This window comes from Rhinichthys klamathensis, unplaced genomic scaffold (assembly GCF_029890125.1).
Source record: "Rhinichthys klamathensis goyatoka isolate OS25496 unplaced genomic scaffold, OSU_Roscu_1.1 h1tg000121l_1, whole genome shotgun sequence".
In the NCBI taxonomy this organism is placed as follows: Eukaryota; Metazoa; Chordata; class Actinopteri; order Cypriniformes; family Leuciscidae; genus Rhinichthys; species Rhinichthys klamathensis.
In genome coordinates this window covers 5307389-5329364 of record NW_026606658.1, presented here as the reverse complement: position 1 = coordinate 5329364, position 21976 = coordinate 5307389, and the positions used below count along the sequence as shown (strand labels likewise).

General features: G+C 43.7%; 1 protein-coding gene across 1 annotated transcript in view; it reads left to right on the top strand.

Moving 5' to 3' along the window:
* Positions 1-5565: 5565 nt before the first annotated feature.
* acsf2 (acyl-CoA synthetase family member 2) overlaps positions 5566-21976 on the top strand; it is a 37088-nt gene continuing 20677 nt past the window's right edge. The window contains exons 1-9 of the mRNA XM_056255638.1: positions 5566-6004; positions 9510-9705; positions 12746-12874; positions 12968-13021; positions 13454-13572; positions 13668-13830; positions 14207-14302; positions 14529-14680; positions 15024-15115. Of these exons, the coding sequence (XP_056111613.1) occupies positions 5895-6004; positions 9510-9705; positions 12746-12874; positions 12968-13021; positions 13454-13572; positions 13668-13830; positions 14207-14302; positions 14529-14680; positions 15024-15115 (1111 nt within the window). The 5' untranslated portion in view covers positions 5566-5894. The remainder of the gene's footprint in view (positions 6005-9509; positions 9706-12745; positions 12875-12967; positions 13022-13453; positions 13573-13667; positions 13831-14206; positions 14303-14528; positions 14681-15023; positions 15116-21976) is intronic.

Here is a 21976-nt window from a genome sequence, read left to right as displayed (position 1 = left end):
GGTTCGGTTGGAGTGATCAAATGGGGCTGGTCAGCTCCAATGAGAAGAAGAGGGTGAACTTGATCAAAGGACTCAAGTGGCAAACCTCTGAGGTGCTTGTACCTTTTCTGTAAGATGGGTAGTTGGTAGGAATGATCAGCCAGTCCCAGATTCTGAGCAGTGAATGCTCCACTAATGTGGTAATTCCGTTTAGGCTGCGAGGCAGGGGAAACACTAAAAGAGACAGATGCTCCTTGGAGTACTTGGGTTTCTTGCATTATTGTTCTCAAGGCCAGTTCCTCAGGAATTCCACGCAGGCCAAGCTTATTTGCTGCCTTGCAGAGGAGTATGGTCCTCTCCGAACCATCGTCGAGTACAGCATAAGTCTCCAGAGCTTGTTCACGATACTGCAGACGAACCTTTACCACCTTCAGCAATACCCGGCTGCAGTCTGTAGGTCGATTTAGATAAGCAGTGCCAACTGCGGAGCTCAACATACATATGCCCTCTTTTACTTTCCTTAGAATTTACTCCATGCAGTATCTGGAGGTGTTTGTTTTGGCAAATGCTGCAGGGTTTCTTGAGAGTGCAGTCTGTAACAGCATGAGCACGACCACATTTTATGCACCTCTTGTTCTCAATAATCCACTTACGGATCTGCTCAGGAGTGAAAGTCTGGAAAGTAGCGCACTGACTTAAAAAATGTTCAGAGCTTTCACAATATGGACAATATGGTTGCACTTTACCTCTTTTCTTGCCTGAGGTGAACGCTTTAGGTCCTGGTTCTGTGCTCTTCATCTGTGAGGCAGCTTTGGCACCATGGAGGATAGTGGCTGGTCGGGTGAAGCGTGTTGGCTTTGCCCGGCTCTCAGGATTTCGTTTGTTGGGTGGTTCAGTATGACCCTGGCACCATGCTTCGTACTGGAGCCACTTAGAGAATTCAGGTAGTGTATACACTGAATCAGACTGATAATATAGGTGTCTGCGGAAGTCTGCACACAACTCTGGAGGTAGTTTACCCAGCAGTCTGGCGACGTGGGAGCCACATTTTAATTCCACTTCTCCCTCTACGCCAAGGGTTTCCAGCATCCCAACAAGTGCTCTGATCTGCAGGGCGAACCTTTGAAATGCCTCATGATCCCCTCGCTTGATGTCAGGAGCATCCATGACCTGTGCTATTCTTTTAAGTGCTAACTGATGCGGCTGACCAAACCTCTCATTTAAGGCTGTCATTGTGTCAGAGTATGGAGTGGTAGAGTTCAGGTAAGAGTCAGCGATAAGGGAGGCTTCCTCTAATTTAAGATGGTCGACCAATATTTGGTATTTGAAGAGCTCGGTAGCACCTGATGGCAGTAGGTTCTCCAATGACATCTTCAGCCTGGCGAATTCCGCAGGGTCTCGATGAATCAACATGGGAATTCGTGGCTTAGGGCCTAGATAGACTTTCTCCTGTGCTGGAAGCGATGAGGGAAAGATCTCATAAGGTGAGGGTTGTGGCTGCTTGTATGGCATTTCTGGGTGTGTAAGCCATGGTTCAGTCTGTTTCATTGATTGTGGAACATACACGGATTGTTGCTGAGGTGGCGAAGGAACGACCAGCCAGGGTGCAGAATGAGGCGTTAAATATGGAGCATGGGTTGGAGGGCAGGTGAGGGATTGATACGGTGAACTGCCCTGACCCTGTGTATTGTGCGGCATGAGGCTTGACCTGATATCCCCTCTGTGAGGCCTGAATGAATGATTATGGAATGAGTTTTCACTGACTGGAGCATACCGTCCATAGTAGGGCTGTGCTACTGCTCTCTCGGCGGCTAGTTTCACTGGGTTTGAATAACTAACAGAAGTAGCGTAAGTGACTGGGAATTCACGCTCTTTCCTAGCTATGTAAGGGACATCATCACATACCGGAGGTGGTGGTTCAGGCCATGACTCATCCTCCTGAGGACCTTCTACTGTCGTTATAAGTCTCTGTGGTGTTAGGCGGGTAACTGAATGGGACTCAACCAAGGACACCGGTGATACTTGGGACCGGAGTGGTGAGATTTGCGATGATGAAGAGAAGGAAACTGGTGATGAGAAGTGAGCAGGGTGTGAAAGTGGCTGCCTTGTTACAGGAAAAAAGGCTCGGCCGTCTTCCAGTAATAGGTGAGTATCTGGACTTGGGGTTTCCTCCAAAGTCCCACGGCATTTAGATAATACATGCTGGCGCACTCGATCGCGTAAACTTTGCATGAGCTTAGTGTCTTGGCCAAGCTGAGCTTGAATGTCCTCTAATTCAGTAAAAAAGGCTCCCCACTCATCTCTTGCTACATACCGACTTCCAGATCTGGCCGATGCTGGTCCCGCTGAGTACATCATTCTAGCAGTTTCATCACTCTCTGCATCGTACTCCTTTTCGAGTCTAAATGTAGTCTGTGCTGCAGTATCTTCTGTATAAGAGGAAGTCAGTTCTTTGTGGCCTGTTATATTCACTTGGTAGTCTGAAAAATAGGTTGGCAGTCTGACTTGCCGTTTTGGCCGCACAGATTCTGAAAGGGCTTCACTCATTTCTTTGGAAGTAGCCATCCTTAACCAAGGTAAGCACTGATATCCGGCTCGAAGGACCAATATTTGAGAGAAAGGACCACAGGTGCTTAGGAGGCTATAGTTCTCGCCCTGGAGCGTCGGTCAGAACGCAGGACAGGAGGCAGGAATCAGATTGAACATTTTACTCAACTTTCTTTGGCAGCACAGACATACATTAGACAGTGATTACAGGTGCAGATTTAACTGTAGTTGCCTCTCAGGTTATGTTAATGTAAATGGTAGGTTGACATTATGTACTTGAGTATATGTGTGTAGCTGAAAATAAACAAAACAGTAATAAATGTTACATATACTGTATAAACTAACATTATTGATGAAGTCTATCAGCATTATATCTAGCACAATACACCAGCTAAACCAGGTGACTAATAACTCGTGAGTCACCATTCCTTAACGTAATCTGTACAGAACAAATAATGTAAATGTAATGATATAGCCTATCTATTTGAATAATACAAACACAACACTTAAATCAGTTACTAACAACATGCATAAGCATTCTACAATGACGTTCATTCTTTGCTAACTACACGGCATGACTCGTCATTTCTCTCGAGTGGATTTACGACCCAAATACTCGAGTATTTCTAGATATTCACATATATAATCGATCCTAAACAAGTAAAGGATAAATAAAACTCACTTTTCTCATAAGGACGTACACAGTTATTAATGTTCAACACAAACACTGCACCGCGACTTCTTGAACAGTCTTGCTGTGGAGAATCCAGCTGTTTGTATCACGCGCGTTTCTCACGCGCATTTCTCGTGCGCAATCACTTCCAGCGCATCCGCTAATGGCCACTAGATGGCGTCTTTGCGCTACCTTTGTAACAGTGTTACTCCCTAAAAAAGGAACTAATTTTGTTATTAGTTAGGGCCTACTTTTATGGAAAGTAGCCTAATGCATTACTTACTTTTGCATTACTTTTTTCATGTGGGCTGGCCTTTCTTAAAACACACACATACACACACAAAAGTTGTATTTTTTGGCAAATGGCCCTTTCTCACCAAAAGTGAAATGAATAAGCCCCAGGCTAAGGGAAATGTGAATTCATGCCTGTAAAAGGCACAGCTCAAACAAACCGCTTAAAGGATTAGTTCACTTTTAAAAAAACTTTTGCTGATAATTTACTCACCCCCATGTCATCCAAGATGTCCATGTCTTTCTTTCTTCAGTCGAAAAGAAATTAATGTTTTTGATGAAAACATTCCAGCATTTTTCTCCATATAATGCACTTTGCTGGGCACCAAACGGTTCAAGGTCTAAATGACCGTTTCAGTGCAGCTTCAAAAGGCTTTAAACGATACCAGACGATGAATAAGGTTCTTATCTAGCGAAACGATCGGTCATTTCAAAAATAAATTAAAAAGTTAAAGTTTTATAGGCACAAATGCTCGCCTTGCGAACTCTCCTGTTCAAACTCGTTCATTTTGATGAACGAGTCAATGACTCGAAAAAAGATTCGTTCATTTTGATGAACGAGTTCGAACAGGAGAGTTCGCAAGGCGAGCATTTGTGCCTATAAAACTTTAACTTTTTAATTTATTTTTGAAAGGACCGATCGTTTCGCTAGATAAGACCCTTATTTATCGTCTGGTATCGTTTAAAGCCTTATGAAGCTGCACTGAAACGGTCATTAAGACCTTGATCCGTTTGGTGCCCAGCAAAGTGCATTATATGGAGAAAAATCCTGGAATGTTTTCATCAAAAACATTAATTTCTTTTCGACTGAAGAAAGAAAGACATGGACATCTTGGATGACATGGGGGTGAGTAAATTATCAGCAAAAGTTTTTTTTAAAGTGAACTAATTAATCCTTTAAGCTGTGCTGCCATTCTGGATTGTAGAAGAATAGGACCCAGTTGAAGAACGTTCAACACTCCTACTTCAGCAATAATAGGCTAATAAAAAAATAAACACAAATGTGATGTTTAACTTAAGTAATTTTTGCTTAGGCCTATTAGTATTCAAAATGTCTGTAGCAAAGACATTGGTCAATAAAGTGAGATTAAATACATAAAGTAGCCTATATTTGTGTTATTTAACATATTTAATCATTGCCGGTTTGTGAATATTCTGAGTTTGCATTTTACTGTTTTTATTCATTTTGAGGAATACTGAATCTGTTTTTGTGCAAGTGAGCTGAGTAAATGCATGCTCACAGTTAGTCCATCATGTTTAAACACCTCTGTAGGCTACTCCTCTCAACATGGAGACAGGAGAGCTGTAGCACATATGTATTGTGTTTTGCAAATATAAATAAATGAGCCTAGATAATATTTCACAAATAAATACAATATATGTGTTACTCCATTGCATTTTCGCTCAAATGGACCTTTGTAGGCCTACTTGCACATTGCTTTCTGTTTGTTTGCGAGTCGAGTTTTCCTTTGCAAAGCAGATCGAGTTTGTTTGCAAAATTCTGGATTTGTTTGTTTAATTATGGCACAATATTTACTCCATAGTTCGGGTCGTATAGGCTACTACTCATTACTACTGCGGAGTAGCCCAGTACCTGCGTGACTCGTCATAGACATAAACAAAGAGAAGTAGCTCCGGCTACAATGTTCTTCCGCAAGAGTCGCATGCAGTTCTGTTTAACTGTTTAACTGTTTAACTGTTTTAACATGCAGTTCTGTTTAACTGTTTAACTGTTTAACTGTTTTACTACCCAGGGTGGAGCTAGAAGGTCCAACCACACCCCAAACCTACCCAAACTCTATCCCTCCTCCTCAGCCCATTAGATCCACAGAGGTGGAGCTGGATTAGGTCAAGCTCAACACATGACGTCCAGAGAGGTGGAGCTGGACGTCATTTGGCTCTGCAGTGAACTGTTACCACTTGGGTTTTAGTGGCACATGCCACTCTCTGCTGGCACATGCAAATGAAAACCGGATGTACCTCCTCTAAACATCATGTGCCAAAGGCTTTCTGTGCATAAGATGCCATATCAGTTAAAGTTAATACCGCTACTGGATAGAGCTTCCTGATGTGACAACGTTTGTTTGCGTCCTCTACAGTTCATTCCGTTGTTGCAGCTGCTCGTCTTGCAACTTGATGTGTAACGTTAAGTTGGTTTAGCGATTAACTTTTGGGAACTTTGTGATCGCGGTGGCAAGATCTTGGTGTTGCTTAGAAGTCGAGCATTCATGGTTTACCAATGCAGTTAATTCAGGAGTTTTAATTTGAGTGTTATGTGCCTTTATCTCACTTATGGTCGTGTCGTGTTTTTGTTTGATTGCTATCGCATCGAGTTTCTGAATAAAAAACTAAACTTAGATTCTTCAGAGTTTACTTCTGTCCGTCGTAAAGGTGAAACTGAAAGATGTCTTCTAAGATTCTTCTGACTAATCTACGAACTACCGCGAGCTTCTACAAAACACTGCATTTTCTGCAGAGACCATGGACTCCTTTCGTAGCTTCTCAACAAAGCTGGTAAGGCATCATAAAAACATGCATCTTTTATGATTTATCCGGTGGAAGATGTCAATGTGGCAGACTGCTTTTTATAGATATGCTTTTGGAATTGTGTCTCCATGTTCTTGGAAATTCGAAAAATAACCCAGACTTCCAATGGATACATCAGTTTCTGTAGTAGCTAGTTATGTAATGTTTTCATTAACCCTTTAACCGACCCTACAAAGAAATAGCCTACTCGTGGGAAATATTATTTATCTAAAAAAACAACTTTCTCTCGTGACTGAATAACATATTCTTCGACTGAATAAACCCCCACGCCCACCCTAAACCAGCCTCAAATGCTTAGCTGATTTAATGGTCTCACACTCACAGACTTGTGCTAACTTGTTTGGCATGGTCTAGTTTTTGAATGCCTTTTTTTAACGCTCATTTGCCGATTAGTAGAGGCTCTCAAACTGAACAGACATTGCCATTTGCCGTTCTAAATAGATGGTCAGTAAGCTTATTTTTTTTCCCAATATATTTTTTAAATACATTTTCTTTAATTACTTTTATTTAGCAAGGATACTTTAAATTGATCAAAAGTGACAGTAGACATTCATAATGATAATTTTTTTAAAAAATAAATGCTGTTCTTTATCACCAAAAATGTATGTATCATGCTTAGTCAAAAATATTAAGCAGCGCAATCAGTGTTTCTTGAGCACTGAATCAGATGTCAAATGTTTTAAAATCTAAAACAGTTATTTATTATATTGTATATAATAAAGTATCATATTTATTATATTATATAACCGTATTTTAAATTCTAATAATTGTAAATTGTAATATTTAAAGGGATGGTTCACCCAAAAATGAAAATTAGCCCATGATTTACTCACCCTTAAGTAGTCATCCTATATGACATTCTTCTTTCAGACGAATACAATCGGAGTTATATTACAAAAATGTCCTGGCTCTTCCAAGCTTTATAATGGCAGTGAATGACTGTTTCTGTTTTAAAGCCCATAAATGTGCATCTATCCATCATAAAAGTGCTCCACACGGCTCTGGGGGGTTAATAAAGGCCTTCTGAAGCGAAGCAATGCATTTGTGTAAGAAAAATATCCATATTTAAAACTTTATAAAGTAAAATAACTAGCTTCCGACCAAACGAACACACGGATTCGACTTAAGTCTAAAGCGCAACGTAAGCAGGCAATGCAACGTACTGCTGATATTTACACTACACCATGACGCACTACGCTACTTCTGACGTCACAAGTTGTGAATTTAGGCGCAGGTAGACTGTATGGCCGGAAGCTAGAATCTTACTTTGTAACGTGTTAAATATGTATATTTTTCTTACACAAATAAAAAAAATTCTATTTTACAGACTTTGTGTCACTACATTGAACTACTATGTACACTCACCTAAAGGATTATTAGGAACACCTGTTCAATTTCTCATTAATACAATTATCTAATCAACCAATCACATGGCAGTTGCTTCAATGCATTTATGGGTGTGGTCCTGGTCAAGACAATCTCCTGAACTCCAAACTGAATGTCAGAATGGGAAAGAAAGGTGGTTTAAGCAATTTTGAGCGTGGCATGGTTGTTGGTGCCAGACGGGCCAGTCTGAGTATTTCACAATCTGCTCAGTTACTGGGATTTTCACGCACAACCATTTCTAGGGTTTACAAAGAATGGTGTGAAAAGGGAAAAACATCCAGTATGCAGCAGTCCTGTGGGCGAAAATGCCTTGTTGATGCTAGAGGTCAGAGGAGAATGGGCCGACTGATTCAAGCTGATAGAAGAGCAACTTTGACTGAAATAACCACTCGTTACAACCGAGGTATGCAGCAAAGCATTTGTGAAGCCACAACACGCACAACCTTGAGGCGGATGGGCTACAACAGCAGAAGACCCCACCGGGTACCACTCATCTCCACTACAAATAGGAAAAAGAGGCTACAATTTGCAAGAGCTCACCAAAATTGGACAGTTGAAGACTGGAAAAATGTTGCCTGGTCTGATGAGTCTCGATTTCTGTTGAGACATTCAGATGGTAGAGTCAGAATTTGGCGTAAACAGAATGAGAACATGGATCCATCATGCCTTGTTACCACTGTGCAGGCTGGTGGTGGTGGTGTAATGGTGTGGGGGATGTTTTCTTGGCACACTTTAGGCCCCTTAGTGCCAATTGGGCATCGTTTAAATGCCACGGCCTACCTAAGCATTGTTTCTGACCATGTCCATCCCTTTATGGCCACCATGTACCCATCCTCTGATGGCTACTTCCAGCAGGATAATGCACCATGTCACAAAGCTCGAATCATTTCAAATTGGTTTCTTGAACATGACAATGAGTTCACTGTACTAAAATGGCCCCCACAGTCACCCGATTTCAACCCAATAGAGCATCTTTGGGATGTGGTGGAACGGGAGCTTCGTGCCCTGGATGTGCATCCCACAAATCTCCATCAACTGCAAGATGCTATCCTATCAATATGGGCAAACATTTCTAAAGAATGCTTTCAGCACCTTGTTGAATCAATGCAACGTAGAATTAAGGCAGTTCTGAAGGCGAAAGGGGGTCAAACACAACACAGTATTAGTATGGTGTTCCTAATAATCCTTTAGGTGAGTGTATATTAATGTTGAATATAATGTATCATAATGCATTTTTGTGGGTCTTGATCATGCCAAATGTCTTATGTTACCAGTAAAAAGTGGCCTACATTATTTAAAATCTATCTAGTAGTCAGTGACAAGAGTACAAGCATATTCGTCTGAAATAATTCTGTATTTTCAGCTTCAGAATCATGAATATTTTTTTCTGGTGTCCCCATTGTCCTGTGCATTGGGTTACCACCACGAATTCTAAGGCAATTCATTTCCACCCGCAATGTAATACCAATTTGGCATTTTAATCAACAGTAAATTTTTTGTTAACCTTTTACCATATGTTTTGGAGTATCGCAATAATATTGTATCGTGCATGGGTTCAGTATCGTGAAATGTATCGAATCGTGCCATGAGGGTATCGTTACATCCCTAATATATATATTTTTTTACTATATTGTTGATCAAATAAATGCAGCCTTGGTGAGCAAATCAGACTTCCTTCAATGTAAGATTATTTTATAATTTTGTTATTTTGGACCAGTAGGAATCAGCTTTATGTGCTAATTTCATCTGTGATCCTGGATCTTAAAATGACAGATCAACTGTTAGCAGGCTAAAAAAAGCATTAACAAAGACCACCTTCTTGGTTCTTTAAAGTGAGAAATATTGCAGCAGCTGACATCCCTTATTTCACCTTTTCCTTACATAAAATCAATGTTGTCAGGATGTTTTTTTAGCTTCTGCTCTCCCTTCAGGATGAACTTCACCAGACCCAAAGACATACTAAAAGTAGTCGCAGTTTACAAACCCCAATTTCCCCCCCCACCGGTTTTGTATGTATTTGGTTCCCGTTCAGATGTCTCTCTGCATCTCTTATAAACACACACTCTCCTCTCCCCTCTTTTTTTAGTGCCATTCATGTGGATAACCCACCCAGCACCCCAACCCTGACAACCAGTTATGTCCATGGCATCTCCTCCCATCCGCTGCTCTCTATTACTGTGGACCAGTGTCTTCGAGCCTCAGCGGAGCGCTACCCTGACCGGGAAGCTTTGGTTTTTGTGCAGGATGGGATACGCAAGACTTTTGCTCAGTTCTACCAAGACGTGAGTGGTTTTGCTTCTGGTTTTTCTACAGAGGACTGGTTAGAAAAGTGATGCTAACCACAGTGCTTCCCATTTTATACCCCTCAGTCGTGGGAGAGAGGAAAACCACAATGCCGCCACTGTCAAAAGTGCAGTGTGTGGAATGAAGGATCTAGGCCAAATCCTTATATATATATATATATATATATATAAGGATTTGGCCTAGATCCTTTTTGGCCTATATATATACACTCCTCCTGATACCCAGCAATGGAGTAATGGAGAAACCCAGTTTTTCCTCTGTAGTGGACACTATATTTTAGCAAATTTATAATTTTTAAGTCTGGATGTCCTGTAAAGAGCAAATTCAGGGCTTTGCAGAGATGCCAAATGTTTGGAGATGTAACCATGACAACCCCCTCTCCTTGGTCTTTAAAAATTACTGAATGAAACAGGGGATTGCTTTCAAACCTCAGAGGACACCAGGACTAACGTCATGGAATATCAGGCATGTCGGAGACACAACAAATGAATAGGGCCATACATTATATATCAATATTCTTATGAAATATGAGAGATTCTTATGAAAATATTCCCAATTATTACACATGTTTTTTCATTTCATGTTGCCCCAAGAACAGATTAATATGCAAATTATGCAAATGTTTACATGCATATTGCATAAAGTAAAATGGTATATCAAATCATTGTTATATCTTTCATAACATAGTTGAGATTACGTTTAGATAAAAAAAAAATATTGAAACCTAAAAATTGATTGGTGAATGAAAAAAAAACGAAAATATTGTTTTTGCCTATTCATGTCATTTCATGTCTTTTAATTTTCTTAATAAATAGGTCCTGGTGTCCGCTACAGAGAACATAGCATAACATTAGGATAAAATATCTTTTTTCAAAAATGTCTTTATTCAATTTGTTTCTTATGCGCCAAACAATGTAATGACCTAAAAAACAAACAAATTCACGCACACAAAAGATCTGGTTCTAAGGAGGATAAATATAAAAAATATACACATTCCTATGCAGCCCTTTATTAATAAGACCTAAATAAGCTTTTACCACAGATTCCAAATTCAGTACTGGGAGAAGATGTGGTTTCCATTTTTTTGCCCACACACCCATTTTACTTTGTTTGTGTACAGCCTGTCCTTTAAAGTCTCCCTGTAGTCAATGATTTTATCCATTAAAACTCATCTTTACACCCTTGCTTCAATTGGTAAACGCAGAACCATGAATATGCAAATTAGCCCCGCCTCCACTCACTCACACCAGCTCAGAGATCCACTCGCTCAACTTTACTCTAGTAAACGCACCACAATGGTATCTCTCTTTACCTCATCGGACACATACCGGTAATTGATATGATAATGATTAGCCTTTTGCTCGACTACGTTATCAAACAGCTAATAATGTGTAAATGTTTCACAAACCATGTTATCCTTCGCCATCTCAGTCTGCCTTCTAAAAATAAGTATCCTTAGAAAATTATTTGAACATCATAGAACGTCAGTGGAGAAAGGCATATAGTTAATTATAACATCGTAATTCACCTGCTACATTGCTAAGTGTACCCGATTTTTCAAATCAACAAAAAATATACGTTTGTGACGTCAGAAACACGATTTCAAACCGTGTTTTTGAGACTATCTTATGTTCACAGCAGTTTTAAGGAGCAAATACTCAGCAAAGGTGTTGACATGAAGTTGCACATAGTTTGTTTAATATTTGTATAATATTGCACAAGCATATTAAAAACACCACATAGACCTATAAACAACATTTAAAATGTGATTTTCACCACAGGGGGTCTTTAAATATGTAAATAAAGCACAGTGAAATCAGTCATTGGCATGATACAATGTTATTACGGTATTCAAATAGTTTGATTGTAAACATGACCAAGAAAACACGTTAACTTACTATCGAGGTGATTATTAATACATATTCCACACTGAACCCAATATTTTCTTCTAAATTGACTGATATGAGCTATCTGGCACAGATAGGTGCTTCACGTGTGGCTGCTGTCTTCCATAATGAGAGCAGGAGTGGTTTAAAGTGTATCAATGTGACAAAGTTAAACATTTACAGAAAAGCAATAATATATCACAAAGCATGAACGTTTAGCACAAACTGGTGCCATTAGTCTTGACACTAATGTGGAATATCCTTTTTTTGTGCACTGGAACAATCCTTCATAAAACGCATTAAACTTTAGTTTACAAAGACGTGAAACTCACCGAGTGGTCTGGGGTGTTCACTGATATGCTCACACAAAAATCGGGGGAGAGAGGGGGTGTAACCACAGAAACCGAAAATTCTCGGGCCAGCAGCATGTGTCCAAATTTTAATCTTAACCGTTCTATTTAATCAGAAACGATCTTAAAACAGGGCTTTGAGTGTAAAATACCGAACTTGTTCTTTAATGCACGCTAAAGAGACAACATAGCTCCTCCAGTTCCAATGTTTGGGTAAATAATATTTAAAGAAACAAAATAATTACATAGAAATGTATAAATAAACAGACAAAAAAACAATCCCTTAGAACAAACATAATATAAATTTTGCATACAAAAACTAAAATAAACTAGAACCATTCAACTGAAATGTTCATTCAGTGTGGCCTTAGCCTTCACACCCATCCAAATTGAATATTGTTTCCATCATGCTTCTTTCCCGAGGACAAAAATATCTGGGTGAAAGACATTTACATGTGTTCATTTACAGAGGTTTTACTCAAATGAGGAACATAACAAACTATTTTCCTATAATATTTGCATTATACATTGCCAAGGGTCTGATTTTATTGATTGTATAAAGGGCAAATCTGCAAGAGTGGGGTGACAGCTTGTCACATAACATGTAACTCGTGTCATGTGCCTTAGATTAACCATAAACTTGATTCTCTTTTATAATATGTGATGTAGTATTAAATTATTTATCTATTCTTAATCTAATGAACATTTATGTGGTAAACCCAATTACATTTAAAAAAAAAATTCAGGGCCAGTGTTAAAATGTGGTAGTATTTTGATTTCAGGTGGAACAGACTGCTGCAGGTCTACTGGCTGTCGGGCTGAAAAGGGGTGATCGCTTAGGGATGTGGGGACCGAACATCTATGAATGGATACTGATGCAGTTTGCCACAGCTAAAGCAGGGATCATTTTGGTGAGTGTTTTTGTTGAGTCTTGTAATTTGCTTTATCTGAGGATTTGTCAATGGCTGGTCTCTCACGTGCTCAAGTTTATTGGGATTTTACAGGTTTCAGTGAACCCGGCTTATCAACTGCAAGAGGTAGAATTTGCACTCAGAAAGGTAAGTTAATGTTTATACATGCAAAAAAGAACAACTAACAGGGGTATGTCCCTAACTACAGGACTGGTTTGGGTATACTTTCACTCAAACAAGTTTTTTCTTTTTTTTTTCTTGGAAGCCTGTTTCAGAGTTTTATATGGAAGTAAGTTTAAAAGTAAATAGTCACATTTTATAAATATATAACTCAAAAATTGAGAAATAAAGTTGCCATTACAAATTTCTTTTTTTTTTAAATTATGCAAAGTCACAATTCTGAAAAATAAAGTGGCCATTGAGAGATGTACAGACACATTATGAGATATAAAGTCCTAATTATGAGAAATACAAGGACTTTTACCCTTTTTTACTCTGAGGCAGAAACAAGCTTAGTTTTAGTCTCAACTACATATAAGAAAACCTTGCACATTATTAATGGCTTAATGCTTCTTTTAGGTACAGTGCAGTGCAATAGTTTGTCCGACTCAATTCAAGACCCAAAAGTACTGTGACATGTTAAGGCAGCTTTGTCCAGAGATGGAGACCGCTTCACCTGGAGGAATCAAGAGTTCAAGGTACAAGTGATGTAATAAAAGGAAGATATACATAATCATTATTAAGGGCCAGAGGCTGACTGAGTTACTTTTTTTTTTCTTTCTTTTTTCTTCAGACTACCAGACCTACACACTGTGATCGTGACTGACAGTCAGGAGCCAGGAACTTTCCACTTAAAAGATCTGATGCAGGCAGGAAGCAGCCAACATCATCAACAACTACAAGACCTGCAGAAGAAACTTGTTTGTGATGACCCCATAAACATTCAGTTTACATCGGTACTCTCCATATTTTTAATTTGTATATATCTCTATTAAAGCTGCAGTGTGTAATTTCTGTGTCACCAAACATTATAGCAAAAATTATTATTATTTTCAGACAGATTACCTCAAACACATTATTGGTATTGTCATTGTCACGCCCCAAACGCACAGCATTGGTTGACCTAATGTTGCTGTGTTAGGCTTGTCAAGAGAAACATAGAGATTACACGTTTCAGATAAATTATCCTAGAAATGACCTACTTACTGTTGTCTCTGCATAAAAAGCAAGCATATTATGACATTAAAAAAATTATACACTTTAGCTTTAAGTCTTAGCCCAGTGAAGTCAAATGTATCAAAATAATTTTCTTTTTTTCGTTATGATTCTCAGGGAACAACTGGAAAGCCCAAAGGAGCCACTCTGTCTCATCACAACATTGTGAACAATGCTTATTTCCTCGGCATGCGCATAGGCTTCAACTGGAGGGTGGGTGCTTGTCATACGCTGAAAGAAGTGTTTGTTTCTATAAAACGTAGGATCTGTGTCTGGAAAATAGATCTTCAGATGATGTATATTGCAAAAATACAGTTCATTGTTTAGCATACTGATATTACAATACAGAACAGAACATATTTAGTTTAAATGATTCTCCATAAATGTTCATTCACAGTACATACAGTATGGGTAATTTTTTACCTTAATCTTCTTACAGAAAAACGTGCGAATTTGCTTGCCGGTGCCCCTGTATCATTGTTTTGGATCAGTGGGTGGTGGTATGATCATGGCTGTTCATGGTACCACATTGGTTTTCCCATCTACTGGTTATGATGGACATGCCAACCTGCTGGCGATAGAGAAAGAGAAGTATGGAGTCATGAATTCTCTTTAAATTAATCCTCAGATGCATGAATTGAAACTTTCCTTGTGAATTTTTTTTTAACCTCAAAAGAAGAATTGATGTGTTAGAGAATTGCGCATCTGTCCTTTGCATTAGAATATAATTCTAAACCTTCCAGAGATACTTGGTGCCTCTTTCTCTTTAGCCATTGAATTCATGTTGTCATAAATAAAAGATACAGGGACATATAAAGAGGACAGTCATGTAGAATTTGGGTCAAAGGTCATGTGTACATCATGCATATCTGGAATAACAGATCTGAGCTGTATTTATTTGATTCAATTGGCAGAAAATGTACTGTTTACACAGGTGCACGTTTGTCTACGGCACCCCTACTATGTTTATTGACATGCTGAGTCAGCCTGACCTGGCCCAGATTGATTTGTCATCAGTTGAGGGTGGTGAGTCAATCAAACTTTTTTTTAAATCTCAAAATCTACTGCTAAATGGAGGTTGTGATAGATTACATTAATATTATCAAGATTTCTGAGCAATCAAGCAGTACATCCTCCACTTTCATCAGGGTTCTGCTTAGTGTTGTTTTTGGCGGCCTGTTTTAATTTTAGTTTTAGTCTAGTCTTTGTGTCAAGCCGTCATTTTAGTTTTTATTAGTTTTAGTCACGTTCATACTCTTTTTAGTCGACGAAAACTGATGACATTTTAGTCTAGTTTTAGTCAATGAAAATTGTATTTTAGTCTCTTTTTAGTAATGCAATTCTGTTTAACCCAGTCAATAACCTAGTAGTATAGACGAAACCAAAATTTTCTTTTAGCCAAACCCATTTCAAACAATCTTATCTTCTTATAGTTATCGTATTATTGTTACCTTATAGACTCAAGAATACATCCATTCCAGACATGGAAGACGCTCTGATTTGAATTTACAACATATTTATTTTACCAACCAAACATGTTAGAAGTAGCCTACACACATGATGAAATGAAAGTTTTTCCAAATGTCATTTCTTCTTTTTCTCCCAAAGACAAATCCCTTTCTCTGTGTCAGACTTAACTTTGTTTGTTGTCGTTTATGCTAACGCCTGTTTCACACATACTCCGTTTGCAGTGCATATGTGGTGCGTATTTTTTCCCGCACCCATGTAGAGCCTATGGTTAGAGCGCTCACACCGCACGCGGATGCGGTCCGGCAATGCGCTCCAGGAGCAGTGCGTGCATAACAGCAGAGCAGAGATATACACAGTAACTCAACAACGCGACATAATGGATGTAGGCTAAAAATATTGATTTGAAATAAAAAATAGAGAATAAATGTTGTGATTGTGGTACAGCCGTAGATCAGTTGCGCACTGCAAACGCAACACATGTGAAAGCACAATAGCGCGTGCTGCTCCTGCATACACATTACACACCGCAACACGCACCGCATACGCACTACACCCGGGTACGTGTGAAACGAATCGGTTACCTAACGTAACCTCGGTTCTCTCTAGAAGAGGGAACGAGTATTGCGTAAGCTAGCTTACGCTGCGGGAAAGATTCATCTTTGCTGAGATATTGAAGCCAAAAAATTATTTCATAATTTGTATCCATTGACAACGCAGTTCCTCTGCGGCAGACCTAGAGCAGGCTAGCTAGCAGCTCATTGGTTCGCTCAGAGAGAACTGCTTAAGCCTATGGGAGAGCGGGGCTGAACCCGCTTCCAATGAGAGGCGCCCGCGCGCTCATTGCGTCATGGCCCGCCAGAATGGGCGTGGCTATGGTGTATATAACAGTCTCTCCCAGGCTTATATGTTGATTTATTTCAGCGTGAAGCGAAACGCTAGTAGCGCAAGCACGGCCGGGAACGCAATACTCGTTCCCTCTTCTAGAGAGAACCGAGGTTACGTTAGGTAACCGATTCGTTCTCTTACGAGAGGTTCTCTCGTATTGCGTAAGCTAACTTACGCTGCGGGAACACCTGGTCAACGCCGTGCGCGCTATGAATCCACTCATGAATCCCAGGGTGATACCGGGGGATTTTTAACGTGGAGTGAATGTATTATGAGGCCGGCAGAGCGGGCACATGAAGTGTATACATAAGCATGTATGATGAAGTGTATAAGCATTTAAGGAGAGCACAAGGGGCGAACCGGTTGTGTGAGGGACTCCCAGTAATGCAGCTTCTTAGGGAGCTGGTCGTTAGACAGCTAGTAATTTTGCCTGCAAGGCGGGAACTTCCAAGTTGTAAAATCTGACAAAAGTGGACGGGGAGGCCCATCCCGCGGCCACACAAATGTCATGAATGGAAATTCCACAGGACCATGCCCACGATGAGGCCATGCCTCTAGTGGAGTGCGCCCTGATGCCCAGAGGGCAGGGCAGGCATTTAGATGCGTAAGCAGAGGCGATAGCGTCTACTACCCATCTAGACAGTGTCTGTTTAGAGGCGGCCAGACCTTTGGTGCGCCCCCCAAACGACACGAAAAGCTGCTCAGCGCGTCTGAACGCGGCAGCGCGCGTAGTGTACAATCTCAGAGCCCGCACCGGGCAGAGGAGATTGGCGTCGCGCTCACTATCGGATGAAGGCAGAGCCGATAGGGAAATAATCTGAGCCCTGAACGGGGTACCAATCGCCTTCGGGACATAGCCATGTCTAGGTTTGAGAATGACAACAGAGTCATTCGGTCCAAACTCGAGACACGCGGCGCTGGATGAGAGCGCGTGAAGATCCCCCACGCGTTTTACTGAGGACAGAGCCGTCAGAAAAACGGTTTTGAGCGAGAGGTATTTTAGGTCCACAGACTCGAGCGGTTCGAACGGGGGTGCTTTCATAGCTTCGAGAACTATAGAAAGATCCCAGATAGGAACCGAGGGGGGGCGCGGAGGGTTCATCCTCTTAGCTACCCTGAGGTAGCGGATGACTAACTCGTCTTTGCCCAGGGACTGAGCGCGTCGGGGTTCAGAGAACGCCGCGACGGCTGCCACGTAAACCTTGAGAGTGGAGGGGGACCTGCCCTTGTCCAGCATCTCTTGAAGGAAAACAAGCAAAGACGGCACCTCGCATGACCGTGGGTCCAGATGTTTGTCGGTGCACCATTTTGAGAACACAGACCATTTAGACGCATAGAGCCTTCTCGTGGAAGGTGCTCTAGCCTGTATGATAGTGTTTCTTACTCCTTCTGGCAAATCGACGAATAGTCGTTGATCACCCATGCATGTAGCGCCCAGCGCCGTGGATGGGGGTGCCAGATCGTGCCGCGAGCTTGAGAGAGGAGATCTGCTCTGACTGGGATGGGCCACGGGGCTGTCTGCGACAGCTGAGTGAGCTCCGGAACCCAATTCTCACTCTCCCAACGCGGGGCTATGAGGAGCACCGAGTGGCGTGTGTCCCTGATCCTCTGAATTACCTGTGGAAGCAGAGCGATCGGAGGGAATGCATAGAGCGGGCGGCGAGGCCATTCCTGGGCTAGCGCGTCCTCGCTCCTTGAGAAAAATATTGGGCAGTGAGCGTTCTCTTCTGACGCGAAGAGGTCCACCTCTGCTCTGCCGAATAGCCGCCACAGTATTTGGACCGTTTGTGTGTTCAGGGACCATTCTCCTGAGGAGATGAGGTTCCTGGACAGTATGTCTGGACCGTCGTTCAGATGGCCCGGCACATGCGTCGCTCTGAGCGAGAGCAGGCGGCTCTGAGACCAAACTAAAATGCGGTGTGTCAGTAGGAAGAGATTTCTGGACCTCACACCGCCCTGACGGTTGAGATAGGAGACCACAGCCATGTTGTCCGAACGGATCAGGACGTGGTGTCCCCGAATGAGCGGGAGAAAGCGCGTTCTCGACCGCAAGCATTTCCAGACAGTTTATGTGTAAGGGGCTTTCCTGTGTCGACCAATGGCCGAAGGCCGGTGAGCCCTCGCAGACTGCATCTGCATCTGTCGAGATGACTTTTCGGCGGGAAAAGGTCCCCATCGTGACGCCCTGTCGAAACCATTCTGCTACTGTCCATGGCTGCAGCGCCGTGAGACATGTCTGCGTAACTCTGCGCGCGCGCTGTGTAGACAGGCGAGCCGTCATCGTGACCGAGTTCAAATCTATTCCTAGAAAGGAAATCGATTGACTGGGTTGAAGGGAGCTCTTTGTCCAGTTGACAGAGAGGCCCAGCGTTTTCAGATGGTCGAGGAGAACTGCGCGGTGCGACAGAAGCTCCGTCTGTGATTGGGCCAAAATCAGCCAGTCGTCCAGATAATTCAATATGCGCAGCCCCTGGCTCCGCAGGGGGGCGAGCGCCGTATCCATGCACTTCGTAAATGTGCGGGGCGCCAGGGATAAGCCGAACGGGAGAACGGCGTATTGATAAACATGACCCTCGAAGGCGAAACGTAAGAATGGCCTGTGACGGGGATTTATCTGGATCTGAAAATAGGTGTCTTTCAGGTCTAGAGAGATGAACCAGTCCCCCTGGCGCACCTGCGCGAGGAGTTTCCTGGTAGTGAGCATCTTGAACGGTCTCTTCATGAGCACTTTGTTCAAAGACCTGAGATCTAAAATCGGTCTGAGGCCGCCGTCTTTCTTGGGAACCAGAAAATAACGGCCGTAAACCCCGACTCGGTCATAGATGGTGGGACTCTCTCTATGGCGCCCTTTTGCAACAGCGTCGCAATTTCTGAGCGGAGCGTGCCGGCGGGCTGACAGTAGATTCGAGCCGCGCGTGCGCACGAGGCGGCCGGCGGCGAAACTGTAGCAGATAGCCGTTCTTTATAATGCTTAGTACCCACGGGGAAATGCCTGGAATGGCTTCCCACGCTTTGGAGCATGCGGCTAGTGGCCGAATGGCTATATCGCCCTGATTGCTGCACATAGCGGGCTGGACACGGTGTGTGGGCGCGCTTTGAATGTGTGTGGCAACGGGATTTGCACTCAGAGAGGAGTCTATGGGCCGTGAAACAGAGCGAGCAGAGAGGGGACACGCGCACGAGCTCGTGGGCGTGTTTATGTTCTCTGATATTAGAGCGGGCTGTGCCCGTTTCATGTGATGGGGCTCTGATAGAGACACGGGATATGTTATGCTTGTGTGTATGGGTGAGCACATGATTGTGGGCACATTTTCTACACAACTGGCAAATTTTCTCTTTTTGAGATTTCTCTGGGTAGCCGTAAAAACGGCTTTTTGTCGCTCGCAAGCGGGCTGGGACACCGGCTTGTTTGTGGCGGTCAACACTACAGCAGTCGGCGAAATAACGGGGACTGGCAGAGGGCGAAGCTTTGACGGCGGTCCGGCCGCAGCGGGAGAGCACCGTCGTTTTCTTGACTTTGCTAGGCAGACTTCTGATGATCAGGCTTCAGCGTGATCTTAGGTCGCGGGCCTAGTGGGGGCGGCGGTCTGCGGCGGCTGTCAGAGCGAGAGCGAGGGCGGCCGCCCTGTCTGCGCTGGGCTGTTTGAGTCTGCGGAGGGGGGCGCTGTGGTGGAGCTCTGGCAGGAGGCTCGCGAGAGCGGCCCGCGGAAGAGCTAGCGCGGCGGGGCAGAAACAAATTCATCGCCTGAGTAGCTTTCTGGACCTCAGAAAAGCGATCGACGATTCCCGTGACAGCAGATCCAAAAAGGCCCGTCGGGGAGAGGGGCGCGTTAAGAAACGCGGCGCGCTCAGAATCTTCCATGTCGGCGAGCGTGAGCCATAAGTGTCTCTCGGCAACACAAAGGCTGGCCATGCATCTCCCCAGAGCTTGTGCGGCGGCTTTAGTGGCGCGAAGGGCGAGGTCCGTAGCACTTCTCAGATCCGTGACAGCGGGGGAGGGGTTTCTACCGCCTTCGGCCCACTCACGGAGAATATCGCTCTGTAATACTTGGAGGACAGACATAGAATGTAGCGCTGCGGCGGCCTGACCGGCGGCGGCGTAGGCGCGAGCATGAAAGCTCGAGGTCGCTCTGCAAGCTTTCGAAGGAAGCGTGGGGGAAGAGCGCCATCTAGCAGAGGGCGGGCAGAGGTGTGCGGCGACCAAGTCCTCGACGGGCGGCATGGCTGAGTAACCTTTTTCGGCGGCTCCGTCCACCGAGCGCAGCGAGGCGGATATATCAGAGCGGTTTCTAGCCGAGAGCGGGGCATTCCAGGACTTCGTCAGCTCAGCGTGAAGTTCAGGCAGGAATGGGGCGGCCCGGTTGCACGCGGGGGTCGAGCGCCGATGAAAAAAGCTGCCGTCCATCCGGTTCGGGGCCTGCTCGGGTGGAGGAGACCACTCGAGACCGAGGCGTTCGACGGCCTGTGAGAGGAGGCGCATTAGTTCCTCCTCTATCCCGGCGCGGATCCCCGCCGACTCTCTCGTGGAACCGAGAGATGACCATTCTTCACTGTCTGATGCGAGCAGTGAACAGGAGTCCTTCTCCTCCGCGGCGTCATCGGAAGCGACAGAGCGGCCACTCGGCGGCAACTGTATGTCCAGCAGGGGCGGGGAGGGAGAGCGGGAAGCGGCGGCGGCGGCGGCCCGCATGGTTCCGCTGGGGGCTCCGGCGGCCTCTGGGAGCGGCGTTTCTTCTTACGCGGCGAAGAGGGAGGCGGCGCGGATTTTGCTGCCAGAAGTCGTGCCCGCAGGGACGACAACGGCAGGCTCTCACAGAAGTCGCATCCTCCATCCGCGAGGGCGAGTTCTGCGTGCTCGAGTCCCAGGCAGAGAGCGCAGATGACATGGCGGTCTCCGTCCTCGAGACGAGCGCGGCAAGAGCCGCAGGAAAAACGAGACATCTTTAAAAAGACGCTCGGCTCTTTTAGATATAAATAGAGAAAAGAGAAGGATACAGTCGTCGGATGGCGCTAGCTTGCAGGGCGGCTGAAGGTGGCGAAGACGGCCGGCTTCTTCAGGGTCCGGGAGCTCGCTAGAGTGATGCCTTCTCGACGGCGACGGCTTTTCTCAGGACAGCAGAAGCGTGCAGCTTGCTGAAGATGAAATGAATCAACATATAAGCCTGGGAGAGACTGTTATATACACCATAGCCACGCCCATTCTGGCGGGCCATGACGCAATGAGCGCGCGGGCGCCTCTCATTGGAAGCGGGTTCAGCCCCGCTCTCCCATAGGCTTAAGCAGTTCTCTCTGAGCGAACCAATGAGCTGCTAGCTAGCCTGCTCTAGGTCTGCCGCAGAGGAACTGCGTTGTCAATGGATACAAATTATGAAATAATTTTTTGGCTTCAATATCTCAGCAAAGATGAATCTTTCCCGCAGCGTAAGCTAGCTTACGCAATACGAGAGAACCTCTCGTAAGAGAACAGCCGTAATTCTCGCAGCTGCATCTTCTAAATAATGCCGCGAGTGAGGATGTGAAGTCGCCTGCGTC